This window comes from Cyprinodon variegatus, unplaced genomic scaffold (genome assembly GCF_000732505.1).
Source record: "Cyprinodon variegatus isolate N-32 unplaced genomic scaffold, C_variegatus-1.0 Scaffold132, whole genome shotgun sequence".
Classification (NCBI taxonomy): Eukaryota; Metazoa; Chordata; class Actinopteri; order Cyprinodontiformes; family Cyprinodontidae; genus Cyprinodon; species Cyprinodon variegatus.
Genome location: NW_015150585.1, coordinates 1,107,415 through 1,127,359, shown reverse-complemented (window position 1 = coordinate 1,127,359; position 19,945 = coordinate 1,107,415). Strand labels below are relative to the sequence as shown.

The following is a 19,945-nucleotide window of genomic DNA, read 5'->3' as shown; positions in this document are numbered from 1 at the left end:
TATTATTACAATAAAAGGTGAACACACACAAGATACACAGCTGAAATACTTAAGACAGGAAAATTATTTAAAATGTATTTTTCTCTTTCCTATGTTCAAAATGAAAATTTCTTTCCAGATATTTGCTAGTTTGACAGGTTATATTTTATGATGCAAATGAAATAATATCAATATTTTTCGTGAAGATTTATATTCATTTTTATTTTACTTATACCAAAAAGCTGTTTCCAAAAAAAAAAAAAAAAAAGCAAAAAAATTGAACAATAAAACTATTGTAAACATAAAGCTTTAGAACAGGTAACGCTTTTTGCACTACAACCCTACAGTCTTCCCATTATCGTCTGTCTGTCAGCCAAGCCTATCTCCATTTATTCATACGACAGAAAGTGGTCTATATGTCTGAAATAAAAACTTACAAGAACAACCAGGAAGAGATCCCTGGTTGGTTGCATGCGTTTATTGTCTAAGTTACTGAAAGTAGGGGAACAAACGCTAATGGCAATTGTACATCTTTGAATGAGATAGTGACAGGTGGAAATACAACTCGTTATTTATGGCAAGAGGGACAGGCAGCAATAAACACATTTACTGAGGGAGAGGTTCTAATACGTCATCGATATGCTGCACATTCTGACTTGCTTGTTAGGGTAAATCCAAAGAAAACTTTTGACAATTTTTTTTTTTTTTTTTTATGCTATCTGTGGCCAGTCTGCAATGTTCTTTAGAGCCTAAACGGTATCTACTTGCAAAGACACACCCTACTCTTTTATTGATTGGCTGATGTCACAGCTTTGCCAGATCGGTTTATTACCTTAAATTAAAAATGTAAATGGAAAACCAACTAAATCAACTGGATATGTTTCCCCCCCATTTTCCAGTTGTCAGGAAAATGTTACAGCAATAAAAATAACTTGAAGCCATGAGCCCCATCTGTCTCTAATCAACATGCATCTCACTCTCACAAATAGCAAAAATGGTTTTGTTCAGCGTTCTCTGTAAATTGCCTTGAGATGATGTGTTGTGAATTGGTGCATTACAAATGAAGTAAACTGTATTAAAAATTGAATCCCTCGCTATGTGGTGTTCATTTCAACAGTTTTCTGCACAATCCTGTGTTTCTTTCGGTGTTCGTGTGGCAGTGATACAGCGCCCAACTTGCCCAGCTTCCAGTGGTGTTGCTCCTCCATTATAGACGCATATTATTTCCTCATTTTTAATAAAAAAATTACCATGTTTTTCTTTGGGCAGACACAATCGTAGAGACTGATAACTGTACTCAATGTTCTTTGCCAGGCTGGGTGCATGTCATCCAAGATTCTGTTTAATGACAAACGTTCTCAACCTAACCTCTAATGTCTAGGATTAAATTACAAACAGGTAGACAAAGCGCAACTGTCAATCACTTTCTTGTTACATTTAATTTATTTTAGGGGTGTTAGAGTAAATGGAGCTGACCACCAACTCCAAAAGTAGTTTTCTAGCTTTAATTGAATTTAAAATGCTAAGAAGTAAAAATGTCTAAAAACCTTTAAATCACAAAAGGACCCGGGTTGTAACATAACCAAAAGATTTTTAAAAACTGCATAAATAGATGTATGTTATACCTTCCACTGCTTTTGGTACCTATGGTAGGTTATTAATATGACTTAAATTTTATTGCAAAAAAAAAATTAAAGATGAGGTACGTCAATAAAATAATCTGGAAAAAGCACTTTTCTACTTTGTGACCAGAAAAATATTTCCCTTTCAAATGAAGTCATAAAGATTTGTAGAGGCAAATCCTATGACGCAATGGAGCTCATTAAACATGAGATGCCTGGAGATATAAGACAGAGGCACATGTGGGTGGGTCTGAACTTTGACCTGAGCAAACAGCCTGACACTGAAGAAGAAAGCGTTGCCTTGAGTTCTGCTTAATTAGAATATTCCCATTCAAAGGTTATCTCGAGGCAGATGAATGTGTGTGCGTTACCTCCAGATGACGCGCTGTGGTAGCCTTGCTAAAGCTCCTGCAAGTTTGTGAGCAATGTCATGGGAGAGGTACTTCACTCCAGCACCAAACGACACAACCACAAAGCCATGCTCTGCTGTGTCATTCACCAAGTCCTGAAAATGCTAAAGGAACAGAAAGAGAGAAAAACCAGTAAGCTACAGATCCAGAGCAGTAAGCTGATGTTTCACCTAAACTTGGTTTCTAAGCTCTTCACAAAAAACCCAGGAACCCAGACTATTAATGTGTTGAAAATTGAACATCTTAGATTGTTTAAAGTTTACTGATGATATGGTAAGAAAAAGGTTTTTCATGTAGTTGAAAGGAAAATTTTACTATGGGATCAATAAAGTGACAGTTATTGTTATATTTGAAATTATCTAAAAAAGATTTGGGCATTCTTTTGAAATGGTTTCAGTTAGTGAGGATATATAAAATGGGAAACTTATTTCACAATTATCATCTTTGGAAAATTATACCTTAAAAAAATATTTCTCAATAGCCTTAAAGAGAATACAGCAATATAAAAGCCTTAAGAAGTAATGAAAGAAATACTGGAATACACCAGCACATTTTTTATTTTAGTCCATTGCTTGTGCAAACAAACCAAACAATACTAAAAAGGAATGTTTTTTATTCAAAGCATGGCTTAAAAAATTACTTTGATTTCATATGCAATAAATATAATATTGGACTGTTTGTGAGGAATAGACAAAGTTAAATATTATGTTAAATGGATGAGTTGAATGGCAAAATATATCAAATCAGCCAATGATGAAACAAGGATATTAATATCTCAAAATATATCAGCTGGCCGATGTGTTGCTCTAACAACACTGTTCTTCAATCACAGTCCTCAAAGGCCAGTGTTAGCAGGACTCCAGAGAAATTGGCTGTCTGAACATCTGCCCTAATCACTATATAGGGCCCTATATAGTGGTTACATCATTTTAAACAAGTGTCTGAACGTGTAGTGGATGCCAAAGTAGTGGACTCAAAATTTCCCACAATGTAGGGTGACCATATTTTCATTTGGGAAAACCAGGACACCTTGGAGCATGGAGGCGGCGGCGGTGGGGGGATCTCCGTTCCCATGCATAAAGATGTCTGTGGCATGCACTCACTTAACATAGGCCTATGTAATCCTACAATAACATGATATTTACAGTTGGCTTATTAAAAATGCTTTTCAGTAAAAGTCAACAGCAATAACTCCAATAACAAATGATAATTTTATTCAAAATGTATTTATTAAAAAAATGCTTAACAATTCCTGTAATGAATGAATAGCACAATGAAAGAAATAATGTTTCATCTAAACATCCCTCACTTAACAATAAAAGTTAAAAATAACTCTCAACTCCCAATAACAGATGATACTCAGCCTCAGTAATGAACGGAATAATGTCTGTTCTGTAGGCTATTGGAAAAAAAAAAATTAACAAATGAGCTAATTAACAAAAAATACCTCGTGTAGCAAAAAGAACTCAAAATGTACCAAAAACAAAAAAAACCATATCAATAGACTATCTTTACTTTCGGTGTCCAGGTGGCTTTTCAGATCCCTTGCACCTCCATTGGACACCGAGACATATATGCGTACTGACGGCCACGCTATCTATCTTCTGATTAAGAACAGGGCTGCCCGCACTGACGCGGCTCAGGGATTACGACACACAGACCTCTCCTCGCAAAGCATCATTAGATTTGTTGTACCAGCGGCCCACTGTTGTTTAGTGCATGGCATGTGCACAGTGCGGGAAGGCAGAGTTACATGACCAAAGGGGACGAAAAGTAGTGATAATCTGTCTGAACGGTCAGTTAATCGAGTTCACTATAAGGTCCACTAAATATTCCCCGCTCTATATATTGATTGAGGGATTTAGGGCCATTGCATGCTGAGGACTCAAACCATTCATGTGATTCAGGTGTGTAGAAGCAAAGATAGGGTTGCACAATAAATCAAATTCATTTGATTATTTCATGTTTTTAAAAGTCCACGATTTGAAATTTTGCTAAATCATATAATCAAGGAAGTCTCTTACTGCATTTTTTATTTGTGCATTTGCTTCCTTCTGCTGTAGCCATTCATATAGGGATGGACATGGTGTCCATTTACATATTAGAGAATATATTTTTGAATAAAGTAAACCTATTTTAAAATACATGGATGTAGTTTTTAAACACTTCAATTAAATCTATTAAAATTGGAATCTTCCAAGATGAGTAAAAAAAATAAAAATGTGATTTTATTTTTTAGCCATATCGAACAGCCCTTAGCAGAGACACATCTGAAAGACTTAGGACACCAGACCTTAAGCTGTAAGATTGTAGACCCCTGCTTTAGACCAATAATGTATTTGAATAGCTGCAGGGACTTTTAGGTGTTAGGGTTAGGCCAGAACATACCGTAAACATAAATCTTGTCAGACGAGGTTTTGGTGTATTGCACTTATTAAAAGTCAATGAGAATAATGACACCCAACACAATTTTAAGCAAGGGTGCAGCGTTGGTCCGACTGAGATAGACCTCAGGTCTATTTTACTCGTACTACACAGCAATTTAGCAGCATACTCATGGGTCTGTGTAAAATGCATCTGCTTTTGGGTAAAATACAAAAATAAAATCTGTTAATCGCAAGAGGAAAGAGTCAGTTTAGCAGTCAGACATTGCATATACAGTACAGTAAATGACAGACTAGTGCAAAAATAAAAAATAAAAACAAAAGAATAGAATACTTTACCCACGATAGGAGTTCTGGAGAACAGAAAAAGCAAAAGCAAGGCAGTTTATCAAGGAGGAGAAAACCAGATATAGTAAAATATCGATCCTCTTTGAGCCTCACAAAAAACAAAATAACGAGGGGCCGACAGAGCAGGCAAGCACAGGGTATATCTCTCACCTCTTTATGTAAAAACAGAAGCAAAAACTTCGATAAACTTCCCAGATTTCTTTTTGACAATCACTTCTCTGCCTCAGTCAGCATATTAACCATCCCACAGTGTTTATTGCTGCATTTCCTTTTCTTTAGATGTAGATCTCATAATGTTTTTAATATAGACATATAAACATTATCTTGTTAAGTGGGGCTTTGCTTTATAGAATGCACCTTTTTTTATTTATTATTTTTTTTTATATAACTTTTCATTATCCGTCCAGGTCAAATGTGGGAAACTGTTTCAATTTGTGTATTGCACAGAGACATAAGTAAAAAAAAATCTGCGCAGATCTGCAGACCCTGCCTAGTCAGAGCCTCTCTATACATAGTCATTGGGATATGGGAATATAAAATGGGTCGGAGATTTAAAGCCTCAAGCAACCAGTGTGTTCAGGCCTTTAGCCACACAGATCCTTCATTTCACTGACAGAAATAAAGAAGCAATGACAATGAGAAAGAGCAAATTTAGGAAATATTTACGTTATACCCAGTACGTGCAAATATTTTCAAATACCCAGGATATATTTATTTATTTATCAAAAATAAAAAATATCGCAACTTAATGTTTTTACTAATTTGAGGAAGCCTAGTCCACAATAAATGGGGAAATAACATAATTCATGCTATTTTATCTAATATTTGATCAGTAGTTCTGAAACAGGGGGAGCAATGAATGAAAAAACGTACATTTTTCAAGGAAGCGGGTTTAGAAATCGTAATCTTACCATTTTTTTTTATTTTTTTATTTTTTTTTTTTACAGATTTTTTTCTTTTCTTCACAATTAATCTTTATAATAATTTCAAAAAGGCTTTACTGCTTGCTCATCTGATGACATTAAATCAACCTAAACAATTATTCTTTATTTTTATAACAAAAAATGGCATTATGTTATTTGAAGAACAGTCTAAAGTCACTGCTATTAATTTGAAATTAAATATACTGGTAAGGAAAAGAGTCTTGAAAAATTTTCTGGAAATGTCCATTACAATGTCCCAAATTACTCAAAGATGTAAAGAAAACAAAAGCAGAACCCTCCTGAGAGTAACTAGTGTTATATAAGTAAGATCCAATTTCCCCAGTGGAATAACAATTTTCATTATTGATTGAATTTGAAAAAAAATGAATTACTACCAGCTGAAAGTCATTCTGGGAAGATCAAAACAGTAACTTTACCTGTTACGTAAAATTAAAGTTAACATAACACAGGCAGTCATTTCACATATTAACTTTCTAAATAGAAAAACGATAAAGAGGAGCTCAAGAATATTGCAAATATTTTGCATTTATAATCAGCAGAATTATCGGCATTGTTAAATGTCTGTTTCTATGAGATTAAGACTATTTTATAAAGTAAAATAGATAAAAAAGTAAAATAAAATAAAATAAAGTAAAATAGATGGTTATAACTTGACCATTTTCAATCAGCAGAACGTCTGACCTTTTATTTAGCAATGTCACTTTCTGTTTCTTTGAGGTTTAATTATGAGGTCACAGAGGCCCTTCATTCAGCCAATCTGCAAAACGGGAAAGACAAGGGAGCATGCCATTCAAGAAACGCGGATATGCAGTGATGGAAAAATATTTTGTGGCTTAAACCTCTCCACAGTAAGAAAAACCGTTTTAGGATTTATGACAGAAATGACAGAGACAGACAAGACTGAACAAGAAAACAAGTCTGTCTTTCCACCACAACCAGTTATTGGGGTAGGAAGAGGGTTTTGGAGTGAGGGGGGTGGGTAACCCCCAAAGCAATAACATATGAATTAATTTATAGCTTAAATAATTAACAAGGTTGGGAATAATTGGTGAAGGCACTTTATTGAAATTGTTATAGTAAGAGTATGTATTGATAAGCAGTGGTTACAGACAGATTAAGGATGTTAAACTCACTGCAGAACTGGACAATTAGAGCGAGACTGATGGTCCAGCTGCAGCACCTCAGGTCGGCCCTGGCACGGAGCAACCTCATGTGCACACTGGGCCCTGTGTCCCAGTGGCACAGCCCTACCAGTCCTACAACGCAGCCTTAGTGACCTCTTAAAAAGAGTCCCAGTGTCCCAGAGTTCTCCTCAAAACAATGAGCGCGTTCTCCCTCCACTTGTATTATAACTCCCTCCACACAGGATGACACAATGCTCTCTATTCGCCTAGAGTGGCATTCCTAAAACTCCCAGCAGCAGATACCGACGGCCCGTGCTCTCAATGTCCAAACGTGGAACTAACTCCCAGAGCCGCCCGCCTCTGCTTCCCATAGCTCCCTTTGGCCGCTGTTTAAAATTTACCATATGCATTTGGCTCAAACCCGTCCCAACCCCCGCCTCGCCTATGAAGGCTCACTTTGTTGCAGGATGTAATGAGATATACAGTACATAAAATAAAAAAAAATACTGGAAAGGGATTCCAGAGGGATTGCTTAAAGATAAGAGATAAATTAAAGGTATAGAGGATGATCTTTTGTTTCTGGGTGGATCATCAAAATAAGTGGTCCTCCTAATTGTCAATCATTCTGGTGATATGTTTACGTAAGACCATCCTATGTGCTCGTCCTCAGTTAGCTCTTTTTCTGCGCACGCCAGAACAAAACTTCCTTGCGAACCTTCCGCCACGACAACCCTGCTCCCTTGATAAACGACCAATAACATTCACTTTATTCACTCGTGTAAAGTCAGGCACCACACGGGACAATTCAGAAATGCAAGGATTGGAACAGCCATTTCCCTACGACTTTAATGTTTTTTTTCTTTTAAACAATACCTTTATATACCATGGTTAAGTTTACCAGTTTCCTATCCTTGTTTTACACAGACACACCGACAACCACAAACATCCTAGCCTTACTATATGAGGTGAGGACCAGCAAGTAAGGACTAAACGTCTGAAGTAATGACCAGCAAGATGTATTCATTGGTACAAACAGCCCTTAATCTGACCGAAAATCAGAAAAATTTGGGTGAGTATTGACATGGGTTGTGTGATATGATATGTGTAATGATACTAGGGTCAAAATCACGATATTGAAATATTTCAATAATATATTTCAGCTGAAGGCTAGGTCTAGCCACCAAATCTCCTCCGGAGAAGAGTCCGTGTTTGCTGGCCGACACAAAATACTTGCTGCCTACAATTCAGAGTAGCTGAACATAGAGTCGTGTTTATCCTGCATTTCAAATCAGATTCAACACAGTGTTTTGTCAACCGATTGCTGAAGCAAAGGAGAAAGAGACTTGCGAGACTCTCCTGTTCTGGCCAACTCATTTAACAGCAAGGTCCAGTTGCTGTTTGTCTTAGCCAACTAGCCATGCCACACTGGTCCTGAGCCACTGCAATCACTGTGAAACCACCGGACTGTGACTCATTGGTCTGGCTGCAGTTCGGAACTGTGCTGCCACCGTCTGAACCACTGCTATAAGCCAACCGCAGCCTTAATGGGACTCCCTCGTCTATGGCTACAATGAGTGACAAAATTAAGCCCTGCAAAGTTTAATTCAGTTGTTTGGATCAGAATAACTCAAATCTCTTTGATAGACATCTGTTGGATGATTAATACTCTGCTATGGTGAAAGATAGGTAGCATAAATATTTTACAGCCATTTGTATTTTATTTGAATTGAGCTTTCTGATTCAACTGCTAATGTTATTTAAAAAGAAAAGTCCATTCAGCAAGAAATAACCAATGGGTCATTATTTATACCTAAATCTAACATGTTCATGGCAATTTAATTAATTTAGCATTAATCAGTAAAAAACAAAAATAATATTTTTCGTTGGAATCACTGAGTCCGGGAACGGCCATTTTTGCCAAAATATAGTAACACCATACTCCTGACATCTTCCAGGAGTGATGTCACGGTGCGGTAAGCCTAGGGCCATTCTCCCCACCATACATGCAAAATCAATGGGAGCTACTAGACACCCCTGAAATCCACAACAATTACTGAAGTTTTCGAGAGGGCTTCACCATTGAAATTCGCAAGAGCTATAGTTAAACTGACAATTCCACGTGCATGGCAGTTGGATGTTGTAATACATCGGGTAAAAGTGAAAACAAATTAGTTATTTCACCTTTCCACCACACGTTTGTTGTTAGATTGCCAACTGGAAGAGGGAGGATTTGCCATCAAACTTCTGGCCACAGAAAAAACACGTCATTAATCGGTTACTCTCTGCTTCGCATAGCGCACTGGTCATTTCCATCATGGATAATAGTGCGTTGTGACATAGACCAGATACGGCACTTGAACTTGATCAACAGCCGATACCACACAGCCGATACACACGTCACAAACCGGTAAGTGACAATAGTGTTCTTTGACAACCATGAATGTCTCCAGTAAAGCACATTCAGATTAAATTACTCTTAATTAAAAACACTTAATATTTATTGAAAAGTATGTAATATTTTCATACTTAAAGTACTTTCAGAAGTTTGTATTCTGAAGGTGACCAGACTTTTCCTTTAAGTAAAGAGTTCTGAACTGAATCCTAATGCCCACTGAGCCTTACTGAATGATCCATGCTGTGTTTTATGACTGCTTAATTCCTCTTTCTCCATTTGTTTGAAGAGTTGGGTTACTACAGTTGGGCTGGCTAGCATTGTTGGCTTCAAGCTACCTCATTGCCGGTCCCATGATAGCAGCCATGTTGAGTGTCCCATAACTCTTAGACCCCAACCCCTTCCCCCAATAACCGGATATCCTGTGCCAGCTGAAATAACCTATTCTTTCCAGAGTCAGCGTCACTATATTTAAATGCATCCCTGAGTAATTTTTTATTTCAAAACAGGGTGAAACTTCACTGTTTTTATTACATTTCATATCTCTGCATCAGGGTTATTAACATTTATGTGCTGCTATTTTAAAGGACACTTTAGGCCCTTAAACCTTGGACATTCCTCAGATAGTATTGAATGGACTCTTAACAACCCCTTTTCCCCTTTTATTTGCTTTTATTTACTTGTGTTTATTTTCAGTAATGTTTAGTATTTTCATAGTTCTTAGATAAAATAATACTGTGTGATTATTAGCTAATAAAGATACCACTGTATTTTAACCCATGGTCGTTTGTGGTTATTTTATGCAGTGAACGATTTATTACTCAGGTCAGAACAACCCTTCTTTTGGTAAAGAGGTTAATGAACAGAGATTAACAACTCTGTTAATAGCCATAGTGAAAATTACTAACTTTATGAAGACAACTGAATTCTATCAGTCAATCCAGGAGTCCAATCTTCATGTAAAAGATAAAGAACCCTGGTGAATACCCAACTTACAGTTATAATCAATAATAACTGAATGAAATGTTAATTAGCAATAACTTTGCTAGTTCTAGTTATTTAATACGTTCATAATTTTCTGGTTAACTTGCACAGCATAGGTCATCGGTAGCTATTTTCTATCATATCTTCTGTAAGTCTAGGCTGCTGAAGCACATGGGGACTACTTTTTATAATGATGCTACACTCTCTTTCTATAGTCCCATTCTGCAGTACTTGTTAGTTTCACCCCTAACTTTATGTTCTCTCTGCTTTTTTCTTGACATAGTAGCTTCATCTGGTCTGCTCCTGTTTGACTATGACTCGATGTTCTTTCTTTTATCTAAATAAGCAACAGATAGAGGCCTGATCTGCAGAAATTCAGTTACCATCAAGTAATTTACCTGCAATAAAAAGGTATAGATATCCACTCAGTTATTTTAAATGGAATTCACCAAGCACCAAGCAGTCTTTCCTTCATTCTTTTATCATTTATATTCAGGCATGAATTGAAAAGCTCTTTTCAGTTGCTGTTGTTTTTTTGTTTTTTTTTGTCCAGGTGAACGACCTTGAAACAAACTATACAAAGAAACACAGATCAGATCTGGAATAGAGAAAAGAACACTCATGTTTGTAGTTAATACAATGATAACTGACTTCAGAAGAAAAATTTTCAACAACATAATTTAGCTTCAAACAATATATGGCCATATTCAACATCTTTCAACTTTGTCAGCAGTCCCCCTTTTTAACAATTCCATAAATAGCCACCAAAACTGTTTTTTTTCCGATGAGCAAATGAATAAAAAGAAGTTTACTTTAAATGTTTAGCAAAAGCAAAACTAATCTGCCTGGTCAGCTCTTCTGACGAAGCAGTGGGAAGAGTTTCTGATCAGAAATACCTGATCTCTTACATTTGAAGAGATTCAGAGACTTAGTTCACACTTGACACAGTACCTATTTGTTGTACGTATAATTTTCTACTAAACTCTACCATCAGATTATCACAGGCAATTCCTGCAGTCATGCTTCTAAGCTTGAACAGAATTTGCTAAAAAGCATTTAGAACTCTTTTGGTCTTCAACAAACCAAAATTAATCCAAGAGCTCATCAATGTGAAATCAAGAACCTCAAAAAGAACCAAGAACAATATTTTAACTGCTGCAGGTCTCACTAGCTTTATTTAAAGTTGGCGATCATGATTCAACAATAGGAAAGAGATTTGGTAAAAATAGCTTCCATTGGAGAGTTCTAAGGCAGAAAAGAAAAACACAAACCGCTGACCCTAAAGATCATACATGCTTGTCCCATAGCCAAAAAGCTTATAGATTGCCCCAAACATTTACCGACTTGACAAGACAAAAAATAGTTAAGATAACTGTAAGAACATGGACTATAATCCTCTTCAGGAAAACACCAGCTGCCAGTTTTTAGAAATGTTACATAGCTGTTGTTGCCAGAAAATTTGGAAAACTTGTTTGTAGGTTTAAGGGAAATTGCTTTTTAACATTGGATTTGTTTGGGTGGCTTTTCATTATCTTAAAACTGCTCTTCAGGTTAATTCAGTTTGATATTATTTTTGTTAAATTATCTTAAAAAAGGAAATTGTGACAAAAAACAAATGGATACTGACCTTTGTAAGTGGACTGGGGGGCTTTGTGAGAATGCCTCCAATGTAGACTACATGTGGAAGAGTGGGCCTTGGGAACTCCAGGGCCATGTCAGTGCACAGCATCCACAGCCTGCTCCCCTGTACCAAGTCAGCCATGGCTGCATACGGCTTTACTCCATGCTTTCTCATAATCCGGTCATATTTGGGTAACACAATGTAATGGACTCCAAAGCGCTGTGCCAGGTAAACGCCTGTATTAGCGATCCTCTGCAGAAAGGACATGCGGTCTGTCAAGAGTGAGTTGAATTCTGGCACGTATGACAACGGCGCCGGGGCTCCCACTTCTGCTGGGTACCACAACCCTGTGCTAAAAACGGCATACTGCACACCCAGAATATGAGCAATCACAAAACCACACATTTCATTAGGGTCCACTAGTAGCAAGTCGAACTTAGCCTCCTTCAGGTGGTTCATTACTGCACCATTGCCGACAACAGCATCACAGTTCTGAGAGTAGTGGTCAAGGATATCAAACAGTTCAAGAAATGTCAAGCGTCCTGAGAAGATGTTGCTGACTTTAGACTGGAGGAAGTTGTCAGCTGTCGTGCTGTTAAAGATCCCTGGATAGCGCTGTAAATGGTAATGAGGAGAAGGTGGGACCTCACGGCCCTCTGAAACTAGAAAATGGGTCTCATGACCCTCTTGGTGTAGTGCAGTTGCCAGAGTCTTGAAGATGTAGAGGTGTGATTCAAACATAATAGGTGGGACCACAATGATTTTAGCAGCCCATGATGAGCTGGGACTCCAGGTGAGGAGGCTAAGTGCAAGTAGCACTGACGATGGCAGCAACATGGCTAAAAAAAAAACACACACACACAAAAAAGTTTATGTTAGCATTGGGTGAGGTAAAAATGTAAGAAAATCTTAAAACGAGTAGTACATCATATTTATACATACATACATACATCATTTTGAAGGATTAAGAATCTAATAAAAAGGCCTTAAGACCTTGGAACTTAGAAAGGAACACCAGAAGGTAGTTTGTCACAATGAGACCTAAGGAGTAAAACAAAGAACTGCCTGGCTAACTAATAAAGGTTTTTACTGGCCACCAAGCAACTGTTGGATGCTATGGAAATGCTATCTACATGCCAACTTAAGGTCAGGTGATAGAGCCAAGATGATTTCTTCACCTACTGGAATGTTTAAACTTTGCTAAACACACGTACTCAAATGGTAAAAAGGCCAGCAATAGGTGTTTCCTTAGGAGAATGATGTCACATATATATTCAGATCAACCCAGAAATGGCCTAACTGACTGTAAATCAGTCATAATTAATGGTCTTATCAGTCCCTAAACATAAATCCTAGAGAGGATATTTCCAAACAGCTGCAGGAAGGACTACAGCTAAACCTGTGTAAAGAAAATCAGTCAAAGATCTGTTTTCCCAGAGTAACTCATTTAATGAATGAATTTATAAATGAATAAGGAAAAAAAACATAATTAATAAATCATTGCTTCAAAACTGTAAGGCATCCGTTTTGGTTGGAAGTCGTCAGACTGAACAATTTCATGCTACCTCTGCATGTGCTGGGCTGTTACTGACATGGTGTGGGTAGTACCAACGTCACTCTAATCCTCCGAATGCTCTATTCACAAACCCTTCCACAAAGAGCCTTTATCATGTCACTGCCCCTATATGCCCACTTTCATTCTCTGCGATTCTCATTTGGATTAATGATCAACCTCCTTAAGAAAAATCTATATTATGTTGGTTATTTTATTGCTAACATGCTTTTTTAGTTACTCCAATTTGAAAAAGATAGTGAACCTTTTGGACTAAAACATAAGCATAGAAAGAAAAATGACATCACATGAAGACGGCACATGGATACTTGAAACACTAGCCATACCTCTTTAACACTAAGTTTTTAAGCATATTTTATTGGGATTTAATGCAATGGACCAGAGATAAATAACGGCAGTTGATATGAGGAAGGAGAATGAGATGTGTGGAATGTATATGTATTCGTCCAACTTTACTCCGATAATAACAATACAAAACCTAGAGCATCCACTAGTCTTTAGAAGCTACAATATCAGTCAAGAGTAAAACTGTAAGTAATATGATCTTTGTATAAATCTAATGGCTCTAAGATGGCCTCCTTTGTCTGTTATAGAAAAAACTGGGGCTGCACGTTGGTGCAGTTTGGAGCACTGTTATGGAACTAGAAGAGTCACAAAAACATCTGTGAGCTACACATGAACAGCACAATCCACTCATACACAAAACAAGAGCCACACATGCAGAGTACAAGATCCACACATTCACAGGACAGGATCCACACATGTAGAGGACAAGATCCACACATTCACAGGACATGATCCACACATGCAGAGGACATGATCCACACATGCAGAAGACAGGATCCACACATGCAGAAGACAGGATCCACACATGTAGAGGACCACATCTAAACATGCAGAGGACAGGATCCACACATGCAGAGGACGACATCTAAACATGCAGACAGGATCCACACATGCAGAGGACAAGATCTAAACATGCAAAGGACAGGATCCACACATGCAGAGGACAAGATCTAAACATGCAGAGGACAAGATCTAAACATGCAGAGGAGAAGATCTGAACATGCAGAGGACAAGATCCACACATGCAGAGGACAAGATCCACACATGCAGAGGACAAGATCTAAACATGCAGAGGACAAGATCTAAACATGCAGAGGACAAGATCCACACATGCAGAGGACAAGATCCACACATGCAGAGGACAAGATCTAAACATGCAGAGNACATGCAGAGGACAAGATCCACACATGCAGAGGACAAGATCTAAACATGCAGAGGACAAGATCTAAACATGCAGAGGACAAGATCCACACACGCAGAGGACAAGATCTAACCATGCAAGAGGACAAAATCTAAACATGCAGAGGACAAGATCTAAACATGCAGAGGACAAGATTGACTCGATGCACAAACACATTTTTTCTTTCATTCAGTTACTCTTCCAGTTGTACAAGAAAACAAAAATAAGAGCTAGGTTGCATTGGTCTTTTTAAAGCATATTCTTTTCAATAAAAAAATATTTAATTTATAATCATGTGTTAAGCTCAAATCTAACTTTAACTAAGATTAAAGGGTAAGACAGTAGCACCCGAGGACTGAATGATGTCGCCTTTCTTTGCTCTACCTCCTATCTGAAAATTTTACATTCGAGATGTGCAGAGCTGGTGAAGACATATTCCAAGAGACCTGCAGCTATAATTGCTGTGAATGATAATTCAACAACACATTGACCTATGGGCAGAATACAAATACATACCACACTTTTAAGAAAGATCTTAGGAAAAATATATTTGGAAATATATTTAACATAATTGTTAAATATATTTCCAAAATATATTTAACAATTATGACTAATATTGCAACTTTAAAATACTTGAAGGCATGAAAGGCAGAAAGATTAATCTAAGTTCTTATAAAATTTTACCAACTATTAGAAAATCAAACCAATGGCTCTTTACTACATTTATTAGACCAACAAATAGCATTTTCACTGAATATATATTAGCAACTCCATATCTATTTGGTAGTCTGTAATCTAAACTACAAGAGTTATCAATTTGTTCACATTAAGCACCTAACCTCTGCTAGCAGCAGAGAACTAAGAGAGGGCATGAGATAGGCCACCATTTTGTTTGGCACAGTGTGGAGTATAATCGCAACAAACACTCCAAAGACCAGACTGTTTACAGTAACTATAGGAACTAGCTGCCATCCACACAGGACTCTGATGTGTCATGACTTATATTACCAACAATCGGGTCTAGTTACCCTGCAGCAGCTTCACTTGGTAAAGGGGTTGTTTGACAGGGATTGGTGGAGGTGGAGGATAATTTTTGTAACAGTTTGGAAGAAATGTTTAACAACAGCACATAAGGTGTATGGTTTTAACTATTAGCAACATGCAATGTTTATAGTAACTAAAACCCCTACTTTCAACTTCTTAAAATAGTAGGTAGTTTTTGGATCACCATCATTCTGGCTTAAAAAATCAAAGTTTACCCTACAGACCCCCTGTGGTTTAAACAAAGGACATTGAAATGTGTCGTTTCTTGTCTTTAGGTTTATAATATGTCTTGCCGACAAGTTAATAGAAATTGATCATCTGTGTGGTAAGCATACAGTTTTTATGCAATTATCAAAAAAGTCTACTTTCCATTTAGGCCATCATGTTGAAATGCTTGACTCATATTACACCCTCTTGTTTTGTCACAATGAAAAGCAAATCCATTACAACATCAACAGGAAGATGTTTCGAAATGTATTCTTATGGTATAATTAACCCGTCTAATTGTGTTTTTATTGATCTAGTGCAGCTCAGCTGCTACAGTAGGACGAATGGGATTTAGTGTCCTCTGAACACATGACAGCCCTATCTCCTCAGTACTGTAAAATAATTTAACAACAGTCATCAAAGTGGTTGTCTGTTTACTCAGCATGTGGTAACACACAGACACCTAATAAAAGCCAGCTTTGCAAACAAAATTTAACTGTAATGTGAAAAGTAGAATACAACAAAAAAACAAGTCACCATTCTAAAGTTATTACAATCAGTCAGTTTTTAAACACAGACAGCATCCAATATGACAGCAATATGTCTGAATGTGTCAAACTATGTATGCTTCAAAACATTTAATACCTAGAGCAGAGGAGGTAAGGGCATCCAGAGGTAGGAGGAGTTATCATATGGGATAGTGGTGAAAACATAAGGGGCAGGGGACAGTTGACTTTCCCATCCCAGAGCTGTTTATAATAGCAACAAGATCTTTTGATACCATTATCTTTTTAAACCCGGTCAGCATTTGACAGCAAGGCAAACCAATGAAAGTCTGCGGTTAAAAAAAAACTCTAAATACAACAATTTTACAATGATAAGGCCAGAAAATAGACGTTTAACTTCAAGAACTCAGCCGTCTACCGCCCGGACACAAGTTTACTTTTTATTCTACCACCAGAACATGAGAACAGGTCTGACAAGTTCTGTCTATCCAAGATGTAAGATATGTAACATCAACAATCCCAATGCTGGCTTTATGCTTCAGGAATAAAAGTTGGAAAGTTTAACCAAACTCTGTGATCCAGTCTATTGGGTTAGAGAGGGAAAAAAAATATGTTCTTTAAGTTAATGCAGATTGCCACAGCAATATTTAGTAACAATTTAGGTAAGAACTGTATAAACTAAATTTCAGACCATTTGTTTGGAACCCAGTATTCTGGCTTGACCCTATAAACATAACCAAGCCTGAATCGACTCGTACATGACCCAAACCAGGATTAGCAGAACAGGGACTTTTCTGCAGCAGGTCCATCATCCTAGAATGGCCTCCAGTCAGAATCAGAATACACAGACATTTGGGTTTTCTAAAGTTATTTTTCAAAACTTTTCATATTGTCCAAAATTCAATAGTTAAAGTTTTTCTGAGGCTTTTCTCCAGCAGAGAGAACTGCCTCTCCTTCACTTGTTGCTCTGCTCTACCAAGTTAGTAGGCAGAAGGAAGGCTTTAACCCTTTTCCATCACTTAGATGACAAATTTAACTGCTTGATTCTTATTAGGGTAAAACGTGTAAAATTTTGTTGACAAGGTATGAGTCTGCAAGCAAGCTTTAGTGAAAGAAAGCCAATTGGTTTTAGCTGTTAAAAAATATTTGAAATCACTGTGTTATTGTGATACAGTGCTATTTTTACTTTATATTGTTATACTAAAAGAATCTAATCTACGCGCATGCCTTGTTGAGGTTGGTTTATCTATTAAAAATGTTTGGCTTTGTGCAAAGCTCAGATATTTATTAATGCTGAAGCAATAAATAAGGAATAAACCAAGGATGAAAGTCTTTTCACACTTGGCAGGGTTAATACGGTAATCGATCAGAACAATCTTTGTCTGGCACATCTCAGGCCAGCTAGCCTTAAAGTAACACTTCAAGGGACTTACTAGCATAGCATTAAAAATAAGTAGCCAAATTTAGTTAAGAGCATATAAACACCTCATAGCCAAAGAAGTAGAGTGAAAAAAAACCCATAAAAAAACTTTAATTTATGAAAGGCCTCACTTCCGAGAATTTCTCATTAAAATATAAACATACTCATATTCCTATACCTTACATACGCGTAACGTAATTCAAGATACCTTATACTTGTCCGAGTTAAAGACATAAAAATGAGGTTTAAGCTTCCATAAAAAATAGTAAATAATCTACATCATTCTGTCAGGATTTTCCTTTAATGATATCACTACAGCAATGAATGCAACCTTTGGATATAGCATAAAAAGGCTGTTATGGGTCAACTTGCTGACATTTGCTCTAAGAAGCAAAACAGGAACATTTAAGAATACATCAGGCATACAGGTCACTTGGTGAGCAGAGAATTTATTTTTATTTTTTTTTGAGAATTTATTTATTTATTTTTTTAATAAAACAATCATCTGTTTCATTCAAAGAAGAAAATTGTACTTTGCTTTATTGTGTCATCAAATGCAACTGAATTTAACTGTTTATTTGTGTCGATGTAAATCAAAGTCCAGAAATTAACCAAAATTTTCATTTTTTAAACATATAGCCTAGTTTTTACCTGTCATCTTGGTGACATTTGGAATACTTGTAATGTCAAACTCAATTTCTTTTGAACGTGACTTTTGTTAAAAAATATTTCTAGCATCTGCAATTATAAGTCTGCAAGACTGAAAGTAAAAACCCTTTTTATCATTAGTTGATTACTATCATTGTTGTAAATACTTTAGCCATAAGCATATACTGTAGGGCCAGGTAGTCAAAAATTATATGATGATTACTTTTCGGTTGGTTCTCTTATATGGAGGACTAACTCTGCCTTATTTAAAAATAAATACAGAAAGAACTTAATGCTCCATAAATAAATAAGGTAATTATTACAAAGGCGAATAAATAAAGAAGCTAATTAAAATAGATATATACATTTACATCTCACTGTATTATTTAATTTCTGCCTATATTTATTTGTTTATTGTATTTTTGGGGGCAATTAATTGAATGCTTATTTATTTATTGAGCATTTATCTATTTCTGTATTTATTTTTAGATATGGTAGAGTTGGTCCTCCATACCTTCATACTCCTTTTGTAAACTCATAAAAGCAGTGGTTAAACTAAGCTACCAACGCAGAAAGTTAAAGCTCAGAAAATATTCTACTCAAGAAAATGGTCACCAACCATCACTTCAAAGCCTAGAGTCAAATTATGTTAATTTAATGTTGATAAAAGCATTAGATTTAAAGCCTATATCGAAGTTATGAAAAAAAAACCGAACCATGATTCACATATTAGGGAAGTGACTGTTATAAATAAAAGAACGGATGAAAAAAAAAATGGTGAAAATCCCAATTACGAACTATAATACCTCACGATGAAACTTATTTAACCGATAATTCGCGAGGTTCCTAAACGCAACACTGGAACCTGGCTCCACCTGACGCTCAATGGAAATGTTACGGCTGGATGGCTTTCACTTAAAAAAGAAAAAGAAAAACGAAAAGTCAATCTCCCTGAATAAATTAAAATGATTTAATTCACCTGAACGCATAAGAAAAAATATATATTTATATAAAGGGAACAATTAAGCTTTTTAACACAGACAAGCTGTGCTGTACACCTGTTGCAAAATGTAGCCTACGATTAATTCCCTTACCTTTTAGGCTTGTGGGTCAGGAGGAAAGAAAGAGAGCCGAAACTCTGCAAATCCCGATTTGAATTATTATATACAGGGTGTAAAATCAAAGAGCAGATTTGGGTGGGGGGGATGGACTGGCTGAAGTTAAGCTGGGTCCCCGAGAATCAAATACGGCAGAAGACAGCATGAAACTCTCTATCCTTCATAGGGCTGATGGAGGCGGGACTTAGCTGTGTTGCAAGATGGAAACAAAGGGAGTGGCAGAAAGAAAGGAAAAAAAAACACAGAAACACACCGACCGGGTGACTCAGGTAGGATAGGGCTTGGTTTAGAGCCCGCACAGGTATGCTCTGCTTTGCTTTTGTAACCAGCTGCCTGCTGATACTCAGGGTTGGGACAAGCATAAAGGTCACAAGT

General features: G+C 36.7%; 1 protein-coding gene across 1 annotated transcript in view; it reads right to left on the bottom strand.

Moving 5' to 3' along the window:
* Positions 1-19,726, bottom strand: part of ugt8 (UDP glycosyltransferase 8) — a 34,087-nt gene extending 14,361 nt beyond the window's left edge. The window contains exons 1-3 of the mRNA XM_015376303.1: positions 19,547-19,726; positions 11,815-12,647; positions 1,973-2,115 (exon numbers count right to left, since the gene is read on the bottom strand). Coding sequence (XP_015231789.1) covers positions 1,973-2,115; positions 11,815-12,645 — 974 coding nt within the window. The 5' untranslated portion in view covers positions 12,646-12,647; positions 19,547-19,726. The remainder of the gene's footprint in view (positions 1-1,972; positions 2,116-11,814; positions 12,648-19,546) is intronic.
* Between the last annotated feature and the right edge of the window lie 219 nt (positions 19,727-19,945).